Here is a 20790-nt window from a genome sequence, read left to right as displayed (position 1 = left end):
ACAGCATTAAGTATAACAATCAGAGCTGACTTATATAATCTAGACTGACAGTGTTTCGAAACCCACCAACGTTAAAATGTATTAGCAAAGTAAAGCTGTAGTATGGGGAAACTTACATGAAGATACATGTATAGAGACTAAGGGTGTGATTTGGAGTTTGGTGAACAGGGTACTCTGTCACAAACATTACAGATCTCCCTGTCCACCAAACTCATGGGCTAGCCACCTCATTTAGAGTCCGGTGTACCATCAGTAGAGTGCACATTGGCTCCAATGAAGTAAAGCTACCCCTGATGGCCGATAGAGTAGGGGCTGTAGGAGTAAAGCCGTCACACTGTCCACTCTTTCTGGGGAGAAAATTGGCGGTCAGGGACACAAAGAAATAATGACCCCCACACCCTGGGAGTAAACTCCCAGAGTGTGCCAGTCATTAGTTCTATGCTTTTCCTTAGCAAACTCCCAATTTGAGATGTTTGTTTTTGGAAAACAAAAGTTTGGGGAGTGGCAGCCATTCACCAAACATTCTGTGCTTTGAAGGAAAGCACCATGACAGTGGTTCCTTTTAATGTAGTGAGCTGACTGCTGGGCCAGCCATCATCGCTAAATAGGATGGACTGCTGTTCATCGGGGTGGCAGACGTTATGTCCTCCACAGATGGCACTCCCTCCTCCAAGTTCTAGATCAGACCCTAAGTCTAAAGGTGCCTTCATATATTAGACATTCAGGGCCATATGTAGGTAGCCTAACATTTACCACTTCATAAATACTGATTCGGTATTTATGAAGTGGTAAATGATATGTAGGTAATCCATCGGTAATATTTACCGATTCGGAATGGGTCGGTAATTTAGAATCGGTATTTACCGATTCGGTAATGATGCATACCTTCCCATTGATTCCTATGGGCCAGGAGGCCCATAGGAATCAATGGGAAGCCAGTTACCATTACCGAATCGGTAAATACCGATTCGGTAATGGGGGGAGCACAATCAAGGGTGGCAGGGTGTCACAGTGACACCCTGTTGCACCCCTGATTCCTGCATGTGTGCACATGTGGCGCATATACATGCCCTAAGGGCATGTATGTCTGCCACATGGCACTGTTAGACCAGCAAAATATTGCTTTTTGCAATGTATTCGGTATTTAGCACCAACATATATTTGGTGCTAAATACCGAATTATTTTCCCTACACTTCACTCATTTGAGTGTTACCTACATATCATTTCTGGATTCGGTATTTACCGAATCGGTAAAATTACCAATTCGGTAATTTTACCGATTCGGTAAATTACCGAATTCAGAAATATGCCCCCTACATAGCAAAAGCCAAAATACCGGTCGGTAATGGTATATTTACCGAAAATCGGCCGTTACCGACCGGTATTTGGCTTCCTACATATGGCCCTCAGTGTGTTGCATGAATCAAGCTCCTGCTGCGTTGTACGTTGTTCTGACTTTACTTCACAATCCAATATAAAGCTTGGACTGCAGAATCTTAAATCACAATAGCAAACGTGTATGATCTCCCCAAGGCCACAGTCCGAGATTGAACCCGAGAATCATTTTGTAATTGGTCAGAACACTGGCACTGGGGTCAGGTTAGCTGGTCTCAGGGCACTCTCAGAGTCGAAAAAACAGCAAGTAATAGTCCACGTGTGGGTATAAAGTGGGGGAAACCTGCAAAAAGACCTGTTTCCTTACAGCAGTAAAGATTTCATAAATCCGTGGTGCAAGCACTGACACATAACATTATAGGAACACAAATTATCTATATTATAATAACAGGCATAGCACTACAATCTTACAGCAAGCACGTTGTATTAATCAAAGGCACAGATAAAGGAAGCTGAGTTGCACTACTGGATATCTCTTGGCTATCTTCTTCTCACCGCCAAAGCATATATCAGTATCACAAGTCCTAATTCAGTGGCTAAATAGGACCCTGTTGGTGATTTCCCAATATTCTGACCCAGAGCACAACAAGCTACAACGTTTTTACTGGTTGGAAAGTCATGAGCACCTACAGCTGGAGGAACACAGTGTTCTGGTTTTTATGAAAACAATATTTTCTAAAATGATTAATCGATCTAATAATTATCTTGAATCAACATTTATTAAAAGCCACTTATTAAGAACTGCTAATGTACTTGGCAGAAACATTTACCTTTTCCATTTCATCTTGTACTGCAACAATGTCACAGCTATCTTGCCCTGTTCCGTTCTTGAAAACCAAAATTCTGACCGTGGGCTTTCTAGCCAATTTTTTCAGGCGTTTGGAAAGGGCGGGCTTCGTCTTTCCTCTCCGTGCATCGCTGGGAAGCGTCAGGCCATTCATTCTCCAGGTCACTGTTTTCATTAATGACAGGTGCTCTGAAAATAAAGGACGGAAATCAGTGTTTTCCTTGAAAATAAAAACTGCTGTCATAATGTTCATCTCCCCCTCGCCTGCTCTTATTAAAATGGCTTCTCTCCACATAGCCGCTTGAGCGTTCAAAAACAGTACTTCAGCATCCCACCATGAGCGGCATAAGCCGTAGCAAGCTGTCTGCTCTGATAGCCTACATAAATCATATTTCCTGATGGGAGCATCTGCTCAAGGTATCAGCAAGTTGTGCCACAATTTAGTCATAATTAAAATTCACCTTACCATGTCTCTATCACTGAGCAGAGAGGCATTTAACTTCTTACTTAAATATAACCGCATCACTCCAGATATGTTGACGATACGCCTACTTACCCTCAGCACAAGTGAATAGCATCTTTTACACAGATGTGCTGCTTTTAATGTTTGTTTTAAGACTCTACATTTCCTCACGCTAACCTTGCTATTTTTAGTTAACATTTAACTCATTTACCAATAAATTCTTTTTATTGGCAATTCCACATGTCACCTGTAAGACCCAGTGGTTTTGACCTCGCTAAGGCACCTTGAAGTCAGTCAGAACCCACATTCCAAATAAAATAAGTAAGGTACACTTGTCCGGTAACCTGTCCTCACCATCTTTAGTTGGGCCAACACCCTGCTCCTTGAAATGCAGGTGCCAATTCCACCCCCACGTAACCATCCTAGAAAAGCCCTGCAGAGTCAGAGGTCTGCCGTTTCCTGTGAACCCCTAGTTCATGACCCTCTATCAGGAATGCACAGATGTGGCCCTAGCACCCAGCTGTAAATTAGAAGACAGGCCACCAGGCACACAGAGCTATGCACATCGAAATGCACCCTTTCCCAATGTGACATTTCCAGCACTGTAATGTCTAATTCCACTACCACTACCGGAGGTGAATCGACATTTCGAACTCACTGATACCAAGCATCATAATGTTATTATTCTTCCCATAGAAAACAATGCTAGAAAGCCTTTCCCTACATCCCATCATGCTAATCCAGTGTAAAAAGCAGGCCCCGTCGTACCGAACACACCTTCCGGTGTCATTCACGACTCTTGAAGGTAACACATACACACCAGCCCAACCTCTTGCCAACACCACACCCGGGAGAACTCAGATACAGCATGAGAAATGCAGAACCTTGGCACATAGCTTTGTAAATGCTAAGTCAAGTAACAGTAATCTGTGCACACAAGTCCCCCAGGGGTAAAACTGTGGCACAATCGATGAGCTACCTCTGTGGATGGTACAACCAGTGCGGCAGGCCCATGGAGGGATATTCAAGATACATGCTCCAGGTATAGGCCTTACTCCATGACAAGGGACTTACAGCTACTCAAATCAGCCAATCATATAAACACTGCTAAGCAGTGGGTACATGATGAGCTCAGCGCTTTGACACTGCACGGCAGTGCCAAACGTGCCCAAGTCCTAAGGCTAATATCCGGAGCAACGGAAAACTGGGATGGAGAAAAGCAAAAAATGAGGGAAAGCAGACTAGAAAGAGCCATTTTCAACAACACCTATCTTATAATGAATTGAAAATGTTTTAAGTGAAGGCTCAGAGCATTGTATATTAAGACACAAGAATAAGCTATGGTCTTCCACGTCTCATCTGCGTTCCATCTTTATCCTGAAATGCAAGTTATCAGGCTCAGCATAATAAAAAACAAATTCTCACTGCTGTGAAGTGCTGTGAAGTGTCCTACTAAGCAATAAATAAATAGGTCTCTGATATCATCTATGGGAAGTTAAAATCAGGTTTAGCCGATTTACCCAAACAAAATGATGAAAGAGCAAGTTAACACTGGATTCTCGAGACACAGAAAGGGAGTGAGGGATTAACACAGCCTTTTGATCACTTAACAAGTGAGTGCCCGATAATGGCTCAAGTTAAATAGAAAGCGCATCCAACATTGCGGCGAGACCAACCACAAAAACAGTTGGAGCTCGTTGCTTTGATTCTCAAAATTGATGGCTAACTATTTGGGGCCAGATAAAAGGTCATAAATTGTGGTACATCATTGAGCTCCTTTAGTGATATCATAATCAGTACCCCAGTAAATTTGCTTGTGATTTGATATGCCATCATATCTGAGGGTTTTCGCATTGCGCTAAGGACAAGTTATGATTGAAAAGCTCACCTTAATTAGCAAATTTCACTGGCTTTGGATTCTAACCACATCTATGGAAGTGAAGTTTTTTTTATATACTATGGGTGCTCATAATTGAACATATATTTGACATTTTCTAATATGAGTGAAGAACCAAATGTTTCATTATAGTTTTTCGCCTATTTTTATAATTTTGTTATGATACATTTAGGCAAGTGACCAAAGTAAGAAAATGCTGAGCGTGGGTTTCAATCAATCAATCAATCAGGGAATCGTAAGCACGCTACTCACCCGTGAGGGTCTCAAGGCTCTGAAGGGGGGGGGGGGGATCCGCAGATCTGTTTAGCCAAAGAGCCAGGTCTTGAGGGTCTTCCTGAAGGTGTTCAGGGAGGGGGCGCGTCTGATGTCTGCCGGTAGCTCATTCCAGGCCTTGGCTGCAATGTGAGAGAAGGATCTTCCGCCTGCTCTGTGGATGCGTGGGGTTTCGGCCAGTGCGAGGCTGGAAGATCGGAGGTTTCTATTGGATACGTGGAAGTTGATTCTGTTGTTGAGGTATTTGGGTCCATTATTGTGTAGGCATTTGGAGGCGTGAGTGAGGATTTTGAAAGTGACTCTTTTCTCCACGGGGAGCCAGTGGAGACTTCGTAGGTGTTGGCTGATGTTTTCGTGTCAGGGGATGCCGAGGACGAGTTTGGCGGTGGTGTTCTATATTATCTGGAGTTTGCGGAGTAGGGACTTGTTGATGCCGGCGTAGCGGGCTCCTCTTCTGCTAGAACTGGCTGCAACTGTCATCCTGAAAGGTGGCCCACTTCACAGAAGGTATACTTGCAGTATACTACAGATAGTGTACATCCTTTCAGACTACTGAACAGATGTTCTCTAAATCCGACAAAGAATCTATTTTAAACAAAGTTACTGATTCACGCCAGGTTAAGTGTGATATAGTGCAGCAGTTTTTTGCTTTAGTGTGGAGCAAACATTCATACATGAGACCTTTTTGTAATACAGACATTTCATAAACAACGGACCAGATTTGTAACAAACCAAAAAAATGACCTATCTGATGTTAAATTCTATGTTCAGGGAAGGTTAGGTGTAATTCCCTGAGGTCAATTATCTGTACGTAAAAACACACACACATATACGAATAAGATGTTTATATACAGCACTTTATACCACAGTGCCATCACTAATGGCTGTAAATAACATTTGCCACCATTACCCAACTTGATAGTCATCAATTTACCAACCCTGGATGGACAAAAGATGGGGGTGGCTTTAGATAGGTAGATAGATAGACAGACAGACGGACGGACGGTGAGACAGACAGACCGAACAACCCAGGGAAAGTACTATTTTTGTAATAAGTGGAATACTTGTATATCTTTTAACTTTCTGGCTAAATGTGTATTATGTTTAGATAACACACATAACACTAAAATAAGTTATTATAGATTGGTTTCAATGTCAGGCACAAATTGATGATAAGTGTATTTGCTTCACAGCAAGAATGAATGCCCCTTAATTGAAGATGGCAATCCAGATTACTGTCAGTATAGACATTCTATTGTAGTTCTTATTTATTTGCTGAGGAATTATATAATGTCTTTCACCTTAGTTTCCTGAGTGATTATACGCCTCTTCACCCTCTATTGGTGTGAAGATTATAGAGCAGAAATGTTATTGTTCGATCACACGTCCAAACTGGCATTCATCTTTAAAAAATGTAATTCAGCAGCCTTGACCTTTTCAGCATACATAATATCAATGTATTGCACTTGCCACCTAATACCCCATTGTTGGGAAATTGACAGATTATAACGGAAAAATATTTCGAGGTCAAAAGTTCTTGAAATCAGCGCACATAAGGGCAACACAATGCATCAGAGAGTGCAAACATTAACACATGCCTCATGATGGCTGGGCAATTAAAGAGGTGACTATTTTGTTCATGGAGTGTAAACATCGCCAACTGGTGTACTGAGGGAAGGATTCATGTCTGCTGGTGGAAGCTAACACCGTAAATACTTGCATGTGTTTCTTTGGAAAGAATGAGCCACTGTTTGAGATGAATATGTTTTATTTCAGTATTTAGACAAAGTACTATGTACTATAAGACACTACTCTCAATACAGCAGTTGCCAAAAGAGAGCAGTAAGACTAGACGAGTTTCAAACATGGTGCATCTCAAGTACATAACAAATATGGCTGTAAGATATAAGTGTGTGTGTGTATATATATATATATATCTATATATTACCTACTGGCGGTCGCCAGTAGGTAGTTATAGTTAGGACCCTGTTTCCATAGGAAAACCGCAACATTCTATTTTGAATAACTTTGGCGCCGGTCGACGAATCCTCGCGAAATTTTCAAAATAGGTGGGGCGCTGCGCTCCGCTCCTACCCTCAAAGTCTCGGGGGGATTCGTCAAGCGGGGGCTGAGATAAAAGGGGGGTCCCAAAACGCGTTTTTCCCATGCATTTTTCCATAGGACCTTTAGACACAGCTACAGCCCGAACGGCTGAACAGAGTTCCTTGAAATTTGGCAGAGAGGTAGTCTACAGGTCAAGGAAGTGCCTTTTGTAGGTTTGGTGTAAATCTGTTCAGTAGATTCTGAGAAAATAGCCTTTAAATCAATCTATATATCTGAGCCAGCTTACGGTGCGCTTACGGTGCGCTTACCGTACGCGTTCGGTGACGTGCGCGAGCGCGATTGTGATTGGCTGTTAGATCTTAGTAAACATTCGAATCGGTCGAAACCAGGAAGCGGCGGCCGCCATTTTCTCTCTCGCACTCTGAGTGGGGATTAAAAAACAAAGGACCAAAACATGTAAAGGGGCTGTTTAGACAGCTCCTAAGCACCTAGCCATGTTGGGGGAGTCCCCAAAGATCCCCCAAGGCCAAAAACGGAATTTTAATGTTTTCGATAATTTCGCCGATTATGCTTTCAGTACGCGTACGGTAAAAATTAAAAAAAAAAAAAAAAATTATCCATACTCTCCCCACCCCATGTGCAAATGGTGTCCGAAGGGCACCATTTGTGCATGGCATATCACAGATGTGAAAAATTAAAATATTACCTTTCACAACGAAGCGCATCATATGTCCTCCATGTGCGCACGGTGCGCGAAGCGCATCGTGCGTACATGGCCCATCTAGCGTAACGTGGGCACGCGGTGCGCGTAGCGCACCGCGTGCCCACCGTGCGTGCACGGCACTAACTGCGTAAAGTGGGCACGCGGTGCGCAAAGCGCACCGCGTGCTCACTGTGCGCGCACGGTGCACGAAGCGCACCGTGCGCGCACGGAACGAACTGCGTTAAGTGGGCGCGCACGCCACGAATGGCGTAAAGTAACTTAGCATTTAAAAAAACGTACAAATTCACTGAAAAAACCATAGGTTTCACACACGTTATAGTTAGGAATTTGCATTTAAAAAACCTTGCAAATTCACTGAAAAAACCATAGGTTTCACACATGTTATAGTTAGCGGAAATTTTACTGATAAAAAACCAATGAAATTCCCCCGTTATAGTTAGTGCAGGCAACTATAACTCACGCGACCACAATCTTCTGCTGATGACATATGTGTCTTTATGAAAAAAAAATATTTGTAATATATGTATAGCTAAAAATTTATGGAAGAAGACATGGGCAAATAAGTGTCTAAATACAGTATTAGCATCAGCAGAGGATTGCGGTCGCGTGAGTTATAGTTGCCTGCACTAACTATAACGGGGGAATTTCATTGGTTTTTTATCAGTAAAATTTCCGCTAACTATAACATGTGTGAAACCTATGGTTTTTTCAGTGAATTTGCAAGGTTTTTTAAATGCTAATTCCTAACTATAACGTGTGTGAAACCTATGGTTTTTTCAGTGAATATATATATATATATAATATATATAGGTGTGCATGGTTGTTCCTTATTTAAATGCAAAGCTTCCAGAGGCGCCACAAGTCTTGTCTGACTGACGGAGCAACTAGCTCTTCTGACAGCGCGGGGACACACTGACAGTGTAACCAGGCGCTATACAAAATCAGAAATAATAATAATAATAATAATAAATAACACTTAAAAACCCCAGACTGAGGACACATTTTAGAACACAATTGAAAGGCGTGGAATAAAGGAGCACATTTTTAATATACAAGAAGCATTATGTTTTACTCTGTATAGTAGAAAGCAGTGTAATAAAATGGTGTTTATTTGCTTTCATGCAAGCACAATTATGAATTGTTGATGAGTAACATTTTCAATAGGATTATCATGTAGAAAGGGTGAGGTATGCATAGCTGTGAGATGGGTGCCAAGTAATGCGCGGTTCAAAAGTATTCAATCTAATTACACATACATGACTTGCCTGATCCCTGCCAAACTCTGTAACATCTACCCTGAGCGCCCCTACCGATGGATGTCCACACTGTTGAGAGGAGGGAGCTGACATTATGCATTTTACTTGGAAATGCCAGGAAGTGCAGAGTTTCGGGTCAGGTGTGCTTGCACAGAGGATAGGCAGAATAGTACAGTGTACGACCCAACAGTGTATATTAGGTGATCTGCCCAAGAAGCAAGATTCGAAGATGGATCGGAAATTTCTATTGCTGGGGGTGGTCATTGCGAAAAGTAGAAAAGTCACACATTGGCTGGGGGTGCGGCCGCCAAAAGTGTATACATGGTAAAAAGGCAGGCTAGAATGGGTGGGCCACGGTCAAAAAATCACTGGTCAAAGCAAACCCAGTGAGATGAAAAACTAGTTGAGGACCTAATAACATGGGATGACATGATTAGATTATTGAATGACCCTCTGGATGGCAGGCCACTGTGATCCCTGGCCCCTGCGTCCTAGTAGATTATTAATAGTTATGGGTTGTATTGGACCGAGGTAAGGGGTTTATGTTGGGATGAGTAACCATGATAAAAAAGAGCTGAAAAAACACATAATATGTAGATTCGGATGTGTGGCTTGGCTTAGCTCCACAAGACGCCAGATGCACATCAGTTGAGCTCCCAGCTGGGACCTGTAATCCTGTTCAATCCGAGCTGCATCAAGCCATCCTGAAGTGGAAATGGTCAACGGATGATGTGCGGTCGATGGGGGCCTAAAACTGGCCCGTGGGGGGGTGCCACAAGGAGGCTTAGGGAGATGAAGGTGTGGTGTGGAGGGCGTGGCATATGATCCTGGAGCATGGCCACCAAGATGGAAGCCCGTGTTGCCAAAGGCCTCAAATCCCCAATCCTCCCCACCCACGCAGAGAGGGGACATTCACAGGCGGCTTCTCAGGCATATACTCATGCATCCTGATGATGATCCCCCTATTTTTAGCTGGGATCGAAACGTCATAGACTTGCACATCTTGATTCCAAACTGACTCATTTGGATTTATGAGGAGCACAAGATGTTTTGTGGATTGTGACTGTTCTTAATGTGTATTTATTGTTGAAGTCACTATATGTGTTAATGCCTGAGGTTTGGAAATGGGGTGACTCCCAGCCTTTTACCCACAGAATGTTGTGCATATTTTTCAGTTTGTCTTTTTGATTGTGCATTTAATAAATATATGGCCTCTCCATTTGGAAAATTTTGACACAGGTCTTATTGCGGTTCTGTGAACCATTGTCCATAAACTTCTTGGAGGGACTGCTGTCTCTTGCAATACATTACACCCCCTTGGCCCCTCTCGACTCATAGGGTTCCCTTGTCTCTTTACAAATATCATATCCACGGGATGCACTGGAACTGAAGTATCAAACATTGAAAAGGATCACATCTTGCTCTTGGATGAAGAAATCCAAACAATTAAAACCAATCATGACCTCTAGGCAGCCTATGACACCGTAGTCTGATTTAGTTCTGATTAAAAGGGTGAAAGAATTGCTACATATCACTTAAACTACCAAGCGCGCAGACAGAGCGAGACGAGCCTACGCCCGTGGTGGTCTGCTCGTAGCGCTGCTTTTCTGGTTGTAAAAGCCTGCTATTTTTAAACTATTGGAAAAATGTTAAAACTTTTAAACTTCTTATAACTGTACCTTGCACTTGAAGTTTGCACTGTCATTGACTCGCGCCCAGCGCTCCTTCACTTCCGCTAGATCACTTTCGTCTCACCTCATGGTCTAGTGCTCGGGGATAGTCAGCTGCTTCACAGCAGGGCTGAGTGGTGGGTGGGAGGAGTTTCACGCTTATTAGCAAAGCTGGAGCAAGCGCGCCTAAGGCAAGTCCGTCTGCGCCCGTCCACGCCCGACCGGACGAGGGGCCAGTACCCCTGGCCCCCGCCATCTCTACGCCATGGAGGAACTCCTGACCCTAAACCCAGGTACAACGCTACTTGATAACAACGTAGCTGTCACACTCAGGTCGGAAGGGCTATTAAGGTCACAAACGGGAACTGGTAGCCTAAGGTCCACAACACATCATCCTAGGCCGCCCTGGCCCACTGGCCCACGGGGACTAAGAGTAGCTACCCTTAACACCCGTTCCCTGCAGAAACACAATCTTGAGGTCTTCTCGATCCCCCAAGACAACCCTCTGGACATCCTAGGAGTCACAGAAACCTGGCTTGAGGAGTCCTCAGCTCCAGACTTGGTAGCCGCCATGCCCCCGAACTATGCCACCCTTTGCTACAATAGACCAGGCAGCACCAGAGGGGGTGGAGTCGCGATTTTGTAAAATCATCAGCTAAAGGCAGAGACTCTATGTGCAGAAAGCATTGAGGGGGCAGATGTGTTGCGGGCTAAGCTCTGCTCCCAGACCACCTGTCTAGCTATTCTGATAGTGTACCATCCCCCGCAAACGCCATCCAGGTTTGTTGAGCTCTTTACGGAATTAGTCAAAGATATCCGCTCACGGTATCAATGTATCCTGGTGATGGGGGATTTTAGGATCAGATTCCCAAAGACAGCCAGGACAAACAGTTGGATGAGGCGCTGATCTCTTTGGAACTCTGACAATTAGTGAATGGTCCCACTCATGAGAAGGGCCATATACTCGATCTGGTCTGGACATCCCATCCATTTACCAGCCCAAAAGATATCAGTCCCTGCGCCTGGTCTGATCATCATTTTATTAGAGGCCGGTTCCCACCCACAAAACAAGCAGCCCGTCCCCCCCTCCCCGGAGTGGAAAGTGCTGCGTGGCTGGAATAAAATTAGAGCTGATGACCTGGTTAATATCCTACATAAATCAGCTACCCTAAGTCTAATACAGGGAAACCTTGAAGTAGAAAGTGCTACCCTGTCCACAAGGCTGAAGAACGCCATCGACATGGTAGCCCCAATGCATAGGGAAAGAGTAAGGGACAAAGGCAAAGGAGCCCCCTGGTTCAACGAAGCTTTAAGAAACATGAAACAAACCCTTCGCTGGCGCAAGAGAGCCTGGCGTAAAGCTTATGACCCAGGTGCCCGGATAGAATATCACTCCATGTTTGCAGTCTATAAAAAGGGAATTTTAACAAGGAAAGCAGAATTCTATGAAACTATTATTTCGGCTGCTGACAATCCACAAAAAGAAACTTTTCAGATTCTAAAAGAGCTGAGACAAGCTCAGGAACAGAAGCCCCCCTTCTGCCTGGAAGATTGCAACACGTTCCAGTCCTTCTTCTCAAAGAAAGTGAACGACCTACTGACGGAAATTCATCTTACTCCTACTGTTCATTGTCCCCTAGCGTCAGAACCTCTGCCCCCCACATAAGATAAACCACTCACCGCGACTCCATGTCTCCCTTAATGGGGCGGGTCAAGTCAGGGTCACCTGCGGACCCCTGTCCACCGAGGATCTTTAAGTTGGCACTACCAGGGAAAGAAAGCAAGGTTCTCTCGCTACTAAATCAATCCCTAGAATCGGGTCACGTCCCCACCAATTTTAAGGAAGCTCGTGTCATCCCGCTTCTAAAAAAACCAGGGGCAGACGTGAAGAACCTAAAATATGTTAGGCCGATCTCCCAACTCCCATTCCTGTCAAAAGTGCTGGAACAGCACGTGTTGAAATCCCTGTCACACCACATAGAAGCAAACCACCTCTTACAAAACAACCAGGCAGGGTTTAGGGCTCATCACAGCACGGAAATGGTAATGCTGTCAGTGCTGGATGAACTCAGGTTAAGGGCCGATAGGAAAAAGCCATGTTCCCTGGTTTTGCTGGACCTATGCGCGGCATTTAATACAGTCAACCACGACCAACTTCTGTCGCCGATTTCGGAGCTAGGCATCCAGGGCACGGCCCTTACGTGGCTCAAATCTTTCCTCAAGAATCGATCCCAGAGAGTACAGCTGACCGACCATGTGTCCGACTCTGGCAAACTCTTGTGCGGGTTACTACAGGATTCGGCGTTGTCACCTCTCCTATTCAACGACTACCTCCAGCCCCTGATAGCTGCACTGAACCTCATGGAGTGTCAGATCTATAACTACACCGACGACACTCAAATTATCATCCAGATAGACAGCTCCCCGGCCGCCTACACAAGAATGCAAAACAGTTTAAAATTTACGGCCAACTCCCTCAAAATTAATACTGATAAGACCAAGGTACTGGCCATAACCACAGATGGCAACCTCTGGAGCGACCTTTTTTGGCCACAAGAACTGGGCACAAATCCTGAACCGGCCCTGGCCGTAAAAAGCTTGGGCATCAAAATTGATGCCAAGCTCTCTATGACCCAGCAGGTGTCGGCAGTAGTAGGAACATGTGTCGGCCTGCTGAGACAGCAGGCCGACACATGTTCTCACCCCCCTTCTCACATTTGCTACACTCAGAATGGCTGTTTTGACCATGATACTGTCACGGCTAGACTATGGGAACTCCCTGTACATTGGCCTCCCAGGAAATCTGCTGGCCATATTACAGGTCATCATGAATGATGCCGCGAGATTTATTTTTAGAGTGCCTAGGAGGGCCCACGTCACCCACCTCCTACGTCAGCTGCACTGGCTCCCGGTCAGGCAGAGAACCAAGTTTAAGGGCCTCTGCATCGCGCATAAAGCCATATATAGCCATGCCCCAACACACATCAAAGATCGTTTAGTCAACTATACTCCTAGCAGGGTGCTACGGTCCTTACAGGCCAGCTTGCTTGCCTGCCCCCGCTTTAGTTTGACCTCTAAAGGAGGAAGAGCCTTTTCAACCTCCATTCCTCAACTCTGGAACAAGCTGCGCGAGAATGTGCGCAAGGAACACGCACTTCTCCCTTTCAGGAAGAAGTTAAAAACAGTCCTTTTTGCGGAAGCCTGGGGCACAACCTAATTAATGAACATCTCCTCACGTGCTAGGGTAGGGCTCTCTCTCACAGCGCTTAGAGACCTGACGGTGATAATGCGCTCTACAAGTGCGAATTACAATTACAATAACATGTGATGGATCCTAAACACATCCAATCAAAAAATCATGATGCGCAAAACAAATCTTTCAAAAAAGGGTAAAACATGGTGTAGGACTAGGGCCTCCATTTTACCCTCTTTTATTAACATCTTCATTCAACTCTGCTGAGTTAATCTGACGCTGCCAGCTGCAGTTTGAGATGATTTCAGGCATTACATAAATACTTCTCCATCTGTGAATGAACCAGGTCACAAGGCCAAAATTACTACGCCTTTTGGCCACATATATTGTTGAATGAGAGAAATGTTCTATTCTTGATCAGTACAAAACACGTGATTTTGGTTCTGAACAGTTGAATGACAGCGTGCTGTTATTAGCCCAAGGCACAGCTCTAAATCCACCACAGAAATGCAGGGACCTAGGCCTGACATTCATAGTTACCAAGCAGCCAAATATGTACGGTTAGGGTGTCTAGATGTAAAGTCTGCCCCCTTTGCGAGGCGATAATCACCCTTCATGCCCAAGTTTCCTTATCATCCATGAGTTTGGAAATGGTAATCCATTCTAATCTAGTCCTCCATTCTCTCAGTCCAAGGCCGACACAATTACAAGACTAATTTGTCTGCTAACCGATTAACTCATTCCTTACTGAACTGAGGTCATTTAGTAAAGCTGAAATTGCTGGGCAACTTTTGTTCCATCCAGTATGGGTGCTGGCCAATTACTGACCATCAACCTACTTCATTTCTGTTTAGATATATTGCCAACCTATCCTGCTGCCAATTTTCTAACATTCTTTTGCATTCGTAGCAAACATAATAACCTTATCACATAAAATATTTCTTCTTTACTCCTCATTTTAAAATGTTCTTCAAACTATCTAAAATGCTGCTAAAATGTCAGTTGTGTTCACAATATTTCTGACACAACTCTCTTTGCCTTTTGTTCCGTGTCTCACCGTGGCTGCTCCTTTCTCCTGTTGCATCCAATTTCATCCCCCAAATATTTATTTAGTCCATCCAAGCAGCCACCTCCCCATCACGTAGACCACGGTTTAGCCAGCCTAGCCTGCGCATCCTCTGAACCTGGTTTTCATCCCCTTGCCCTTCTGTGGTGTTCAAGATAGAGCAAATCTGAGGAGCAAGTGATACAGGAGGAGGAGTTTGTTTATGGTCGGGACACTAGCCCGACACACTGGGACCATGTCTAGAGATCACATCTGACCAGTAGTGAGATATGTTCTTAGCGGGAAATATAACAATATCATAGTTTGTGGTGTGAGAGGGTGCAAGCTTTTCTTCCAAACTTTTTGGCAGGTTTCTTGCAAAACCTTAACAAGAGGTCGTGAAATTAGAATGGTGTGAAAAGAATCTGTGTAGCATTGCAGGATGTATGTTATCAGCAACTGGCAGTCATGAGATAATTACATTCAACAATAATTTTTCCAAGATAGTCTTCTGCAAGGAAAATTTGGTGAACTGTGTAAAACTTGGCAATTTTCGTGAAGTAGAAAGTTTGTAAAGTTTTCAAAATTTTGAAGGAGAAATTTACATTTTACGTACAGCTAGTAGTGCTTCTTAGCTGTAAGAACATGTTCATGTTCATTCATCCCATTCATAACAAATAAGGCGTTCACGTTTACACACTTTCTGGCACAAAAATATCCCAGACAAATTTCCAATGTCAATTTCTGTACTGTGTAGTGATTCCATTGGGATTGTGGAGCACTTCAGCAAATATTGGAATATAAACCGATAAAACCTAATGTATTTCTAAGTGAATTATTGAGGGAACCCGGACACTTAAAAAGCGCCACATGCTGCAAATGCCAACTCTACCTTTCAGGTAGATTTCCCTTCCATTTCTTTAAGAGTGTCTAAACAGAATTTTACTGGCAAAAAATAACCTTTCACTTTCACATTAAAGTTTTTTGAAGTCCTAAAATGTACCTCAGTTTTTTAAGATATTCTCGATAAAATATCCGTTATTCATCATGAGATTTATCTAGCATATTATTGGATATTTTGAATATTAACAATATTCACTAGAGAGCATTTCAAAGTTCAACAGGGGCAGCATTGACCAAAACAGCTTTTGGCAGCTCATAAAGAGCTCGCATACACTCTCTATTGGTCTCCAACGAGAAAACTATACTTTACATTCCGACCCTTAGTGATGTTTATTAGCTGCGCTCTTTTGATAAAAAGCAATCGTGTTCCCTGAAGAACAAGAGTGTTTTCCATTTAAGGGATTTGATAGCTAGAGTTCTCATACCTGTTTGACCGTCTGGCAATTTTTACATAACGATACTGTCAGATCAAATCAGCAAATCCTACGCGAAAGGCGGAAAGTCTGAAGTATATCAAACAGCAAATTAGCTGATGGTAAAGAAAACATAATATCATACTCCATTATGTCATCTGTCAAAAGTACAATTAAATCTGTCTTTGGTAAATACATGAAGCCCAGGTCAAATTCCTCTGCTCTGTTCAGTTCACAGTCACTCCCTTTCTGAAAAAAAACCAGTTCTTTGCTGCTGCTTGTTCTAAAGTGTCAGCAGTTACTGCCCAGGGCACCAGAGCTGTGTTTAAGTTATGATGACAGTGGCTGTCATTAGATTTTAAATTCAATAACACGGCGCTGCTATGTTATCTGAAGTACAGTATGTCTTCATTTTCAATCTGATTAAAATTACAAGCATCCCATATTTTAAGTCAATCAAAGTCTTCACTCCTTTCTTAACTTTTGCTGACCTCTTCATTTAAATAGGCCAAGGCACATGTACCTACTTAGCATAAATGTTAGGCACTGACTACGGTTATATAAATATTTCTGTTTTCTGCTCTTGCAATATGGGCTTTGTTGATTTCACAAATTGCGCCATTCCCACCTAGTTGTAGACGGGAACAACTAGTGCAAGGGTGATTGTTCAAAACAAGGGTGGGTTTCAATGGTTCTGTATGCTGCTACACTTCACTGTCTGCTTTCTGCTGATTCACGAAAGCATTTATGAGTATGGCAGGTAGAATTAAAGGAGTACTCTTTGGAGGAGGAGCCTAGCGCGCAACCAAGATGGCCGCGTAGGTGCGAGGCTCCCGAGGACCTCCGCAACCTCCTACGTTTATCCTGCCTTCATCCTGAATCGGTTGAGGGGACTGTGTCGGTGAGCCTGAGCCGAGGTGGTACCCGTTTTCCGTTTTTGAATCGGACCCCGGGTGCCGGGGTGAGCACCGACCGAAGTTTGCGGCCTACTTCCCTCCTGACCCCGGATTCGAGTTTGGGGGTAACCCAGTGGCGAAGTGAACAACAACGGCGGGCTGGGCCTGGCGAGTCGCGTACCCCGCACTTTCACTTTCGCTTTTGACTCCCCCTGCCCTCATCGCAAGTGGGATTACGGCGCTTCTTTGTGTTGGGGTGGCCTCGCTGGGAGACCCTGCCTGCCTGCGGTGGCCCGCTCTGCCGTCCTGGGGTGACCCCCGGGGCTCTCGGCCTTGATTGCTTGCTCTCCACTGCGTAGCTGGTGAGGGCGCGAGCCACACGACGATGGCCACGAAGCAGGATGGGGATCGGTTGAAGGCCAAGTCTACACGGCGTGGCACCGCGCATCAGGCCAACATTATGGACCGCTACACCCTCCCGAAGGGGTATCCCGGCGGATCGCACAAGTCCTCCGAGTGCCCCTCGGATGCCCCGGATTTGCCTGCGGATCTGACTTTGCAGGATGTTATGGGCGCCATTGCTGAGATGAAGACCTCAGTGGGCCAGCAATTCGACACCTTGGCACATAAACTCGACGCGGTCCTCATCGATGTCAACCTTGTTAGAGCCGATCTCTCTAAGACCAATGACCGGGTCGACTCTTTGGCCCACACCGCGTCGGGCCTCACGACTGAGGTAGCGGCCCTTCAGACGGAGGTGCATCGGCTCCGTCAGGCAAGTGCGCTCCTGGATCGGCGCCTGGAGGACTCCGAGAGCAGGGCCCGGAGGAATAATATCCGCATTATTGGAGTGCCCGAGGGACGGGAGGAGTCGGCGGCGGATCTCTTTGTGGAGGACCTGGTCTCTACCCATCTCCAGCCTAAGGGGCTGAGCAAATTCTTTGCGGTGGAGAGGGCCCATAGAGTTCCCGGAGGCAGGCCGAAGGTCGGAGCCCCTCCGCGGCCTCTTATTGCCCGTATTTTTAACTTTCGGGACAGGGATGCGATTCTGCAAGCTTCCAGACTGCAAGGGCCGATTAAGCTGGAAAACATGGAGGTGAACTTTTATCCTGACTTCACGCAGGCGGTCCAGAAGCAGAGACTGAGTTTCCTGGGTGTCAAGCGGCGGCTTCGGGACATGAACCTAAAATATGCCATGCTCTTCCCCGCCAGGCTGCGGGTGGAGGCGGATGGTCGCACTCACTTTTATGACCGTCCTGACATGGCCGGGGACTGGTTGGACACTTTGACTGGGGGACATGGTCGGGATGGAGGGGGGGCGACGGGAGGTGAGCGCTCACCGGACCGGGTCTGAGGTACTGACGCCGTGGCTCACCCCGGATGATGCCACTTTTGGCCATGCTTAGGGTCTTTTGCCTATTGTGCCTTGTTTCCCCTCCATGGGAGGTTGTGCTGGGTCTCGAGGGGGTTCTCCCTCCTCCTCTAGGGGGTCTTAGTAGTTTCATTTACATAGGGGCGACAGGCACACTGCAAGTTGGGGGGGCTGTTTGGGCTCATGCAGGGGTGCAGGGAGGGGGGAGTTTTGTTGGGGCTGTTGGGTTTGGGTTGGGTATTGTTTATTTGTACCACAATGCAGATGTATTGTTGTGCTACTTCTACAGTGCTCCCTGGGGGGAGATGGCTCGACTTCGGCTATGATGGGGGGTAGGGGACTGAGTCTTTTGTCCTGGAATGTTAATGGACTGGGGGACAGGATAAAACGGGGTGTGGTCCTGCAGTTTTTAAAACGTATTTCTCCCGATATAGTATTTCTGCAGGAAACACACCTCATTGGAAACTCCTTTCGTGCTATGAATAGACGGGGCTATCGCCTTATAGCCCACTCGGGCTTCACCTCTGGTTCGAGGGGCGTGGGAATCATGGTTAAAACTTCGCTCCCGTTGGAAATGGATGAGGTGTTCCACGATGACAGGGGACGATACACGGCTCTGGTGGGTAGATTGGAGGGTAGAGTGATTGTTTTCGTTTCTGTTTATGTCCCGCCAGGGTTGCAAACAACTACTTTCGCTGATCTGGGACGCCTCCTCCTTGGCCTTCCGGAGGGGATTCTAGTGGTTGGGGGAGATTTTAACGCTGTAGTCTCCGGTACTGAGGATCGTCACCCTCCTAAGGATCTTCCCCGTGCCCAAGCGTGGTTGTCCGGCCTCTTGGATACATTGGGGCTGGTGGATTGTTGGCGGCGGAAACACCCTACGCAGATACAGTACACCTTTCATTCCGGAGCTCATGGCAGTCTTTCAAGGCTTGATTATGTTCTGATGCCAGCGGCACAGGCGGGGAGGGTTGGGGAGGTACGACATTTGGCGCGGGGTATTTCGGACCACTCCCCGCTCCTGCTGCACTTCGACGTTGTCCCAAGGGGGGAGGGGAGGGTGGTCCCGGTCAATCCCTGGTACCTGCGTGACCCCACAATTCGCGCAGATTTGGTTAAATCTCTTGAGCGGTATTTTGAAGATAATGTGGGGTCTGTATCGTCTGTGGTCTCTCTGTGGGAGGCGTTTAAGACGGTAATCCGGGGGGAGGCCCTGTCCCTTATTTCCCATTCCCGGTGGCGCGGGCGGGAGGAGGTGACCCGTATTGAAACTGAGATAACTGAGTTGGAGGGTGATCTGGAATGTGGGGTGACGGACGACAAATTACATGCTCTCCGACACAAGCGGGCGGACTATAAGGCCCTCGTCACGGAGGCAGCCAGGGGCCTCAGTAGAGAGCAGCATGGGAGACTGTATGATGTGGGTGATAAGGCTGGTAAATTGATTGCGTGGCTGGATAAAAAGGAGAGAGCGAGTCGAGTTGTCCCGTCGATTGAGAAATTGGATGGTGTGTGTGTCACTGATCCGGGTGAAATTGTTGATTGCTTCGCAGAATATTTCAGTGGGGTGTACTCCCCGGTATCTTCCCGCTCGGAAGAGGATTCCCATGCTCTGCTCAGGGACATTGCGCTGCCTTCCCTTTCGGAAGAGGATAAAGTGTCGTTGGACGCCGCCCCTACATCTGAGGAGATTGCCCTCGCCATACGTTCGGTCGCTTCCGGCAAGGCCATGGGTCCTAATGGCCTTCCCATCGAATTGTACAAGCTGCGACCGGATACGCTGGCGCCACATCTCCGTGCTATGTTCCTCGCGGCCCGTTCGGTGGGTTCCCTCCCGCTGGACCAGCGTCTGGCCACTATCGTGGTTATTCATACGGAGGGGAGGCCGCGGGATCGGGTCACGTCTTACAGGCCCATTTCTCTGTTGAATGCGGAGCCCAAAGTTCTCGCCAAGGTGCTGGCTAATCGGCTGGTTAGCGTGGTGTGCGATCTGATTCACCAGGACCAGTCCGGCTTTATCCCTCATCGCAACACCGCGCTTAATCTGCGGCGTTTGCATGGGGTGCTCGCGCGGGTCCCGTTCATGCGAGAGCCGGCCATTTTGGCGTCCTTGGACGCCACTATGGCGTTCGACACGCTTGAGTGGCCATATATTTGGGCGATGCTGGCGAAGTTTGGTTTTGGCCCGGGATTCATTGGTTGGGTGAAACTGTTATACTCCGGACCTCTGGCGCAGGTGGTGGTGAACGGCAGAGTGTCGGCTCCGTTTGAGCTGGGCAGGGGTACGCGGCAGGGCTGCCCGCTGTCGCCGCTCCTCTTCGCGCTTGCCTTGGAGCCCCTGGCGGAGTGGCTGCGGTGGGAACCTTCCATTCGTGGTCTCCGTTGGACCCCTGAGTATGAGGATCGCGTGTCCCTTTACGCAGATGATATCCTTTTAT

The 20790-nt window shown here is 46.2% G+C and overlaps 1 protein-coding gene across 1 annotated transcript in view; it reads right to left on the bottom strand.

Annotated features, from left to right (window-relative positions):
- DCDC1 (doublecortin domain containing 1) overlaps positions 1 to 20790 on the bottom strand; it is a 1503674-nt gene that overhangs the window by 1379542 nt on the left and 103342 nt on the right. Inside the window, exon 6 of the mRNA XM_085648291.1 lies at positions 2167 to 2372. Within this exon, the coding sequence (XP_085504417.1) occupies positions 2167 to 2372 (206 nt within the window). The remainder of the gene's footprint in view (positions 1 to 2166; positions 2373 to 20790) is intronic.

The sequence above is a fragment of the Triturus cristatus genome, chromosome 3_2, assembly GCF_964204655.1.
Source record: "Triturus cristatus chromosome 3_2, aTriCri1.1, whole genome shotgun sequence".
NCBI lineage: Eukaryota > Metazoa > Chordata > Amphibia > Caudata > Salamandridae > Triturus > Triturus cristatus.
This window is presented reverse-complemented; position numbering and strand designations above follow the sequence as displayed.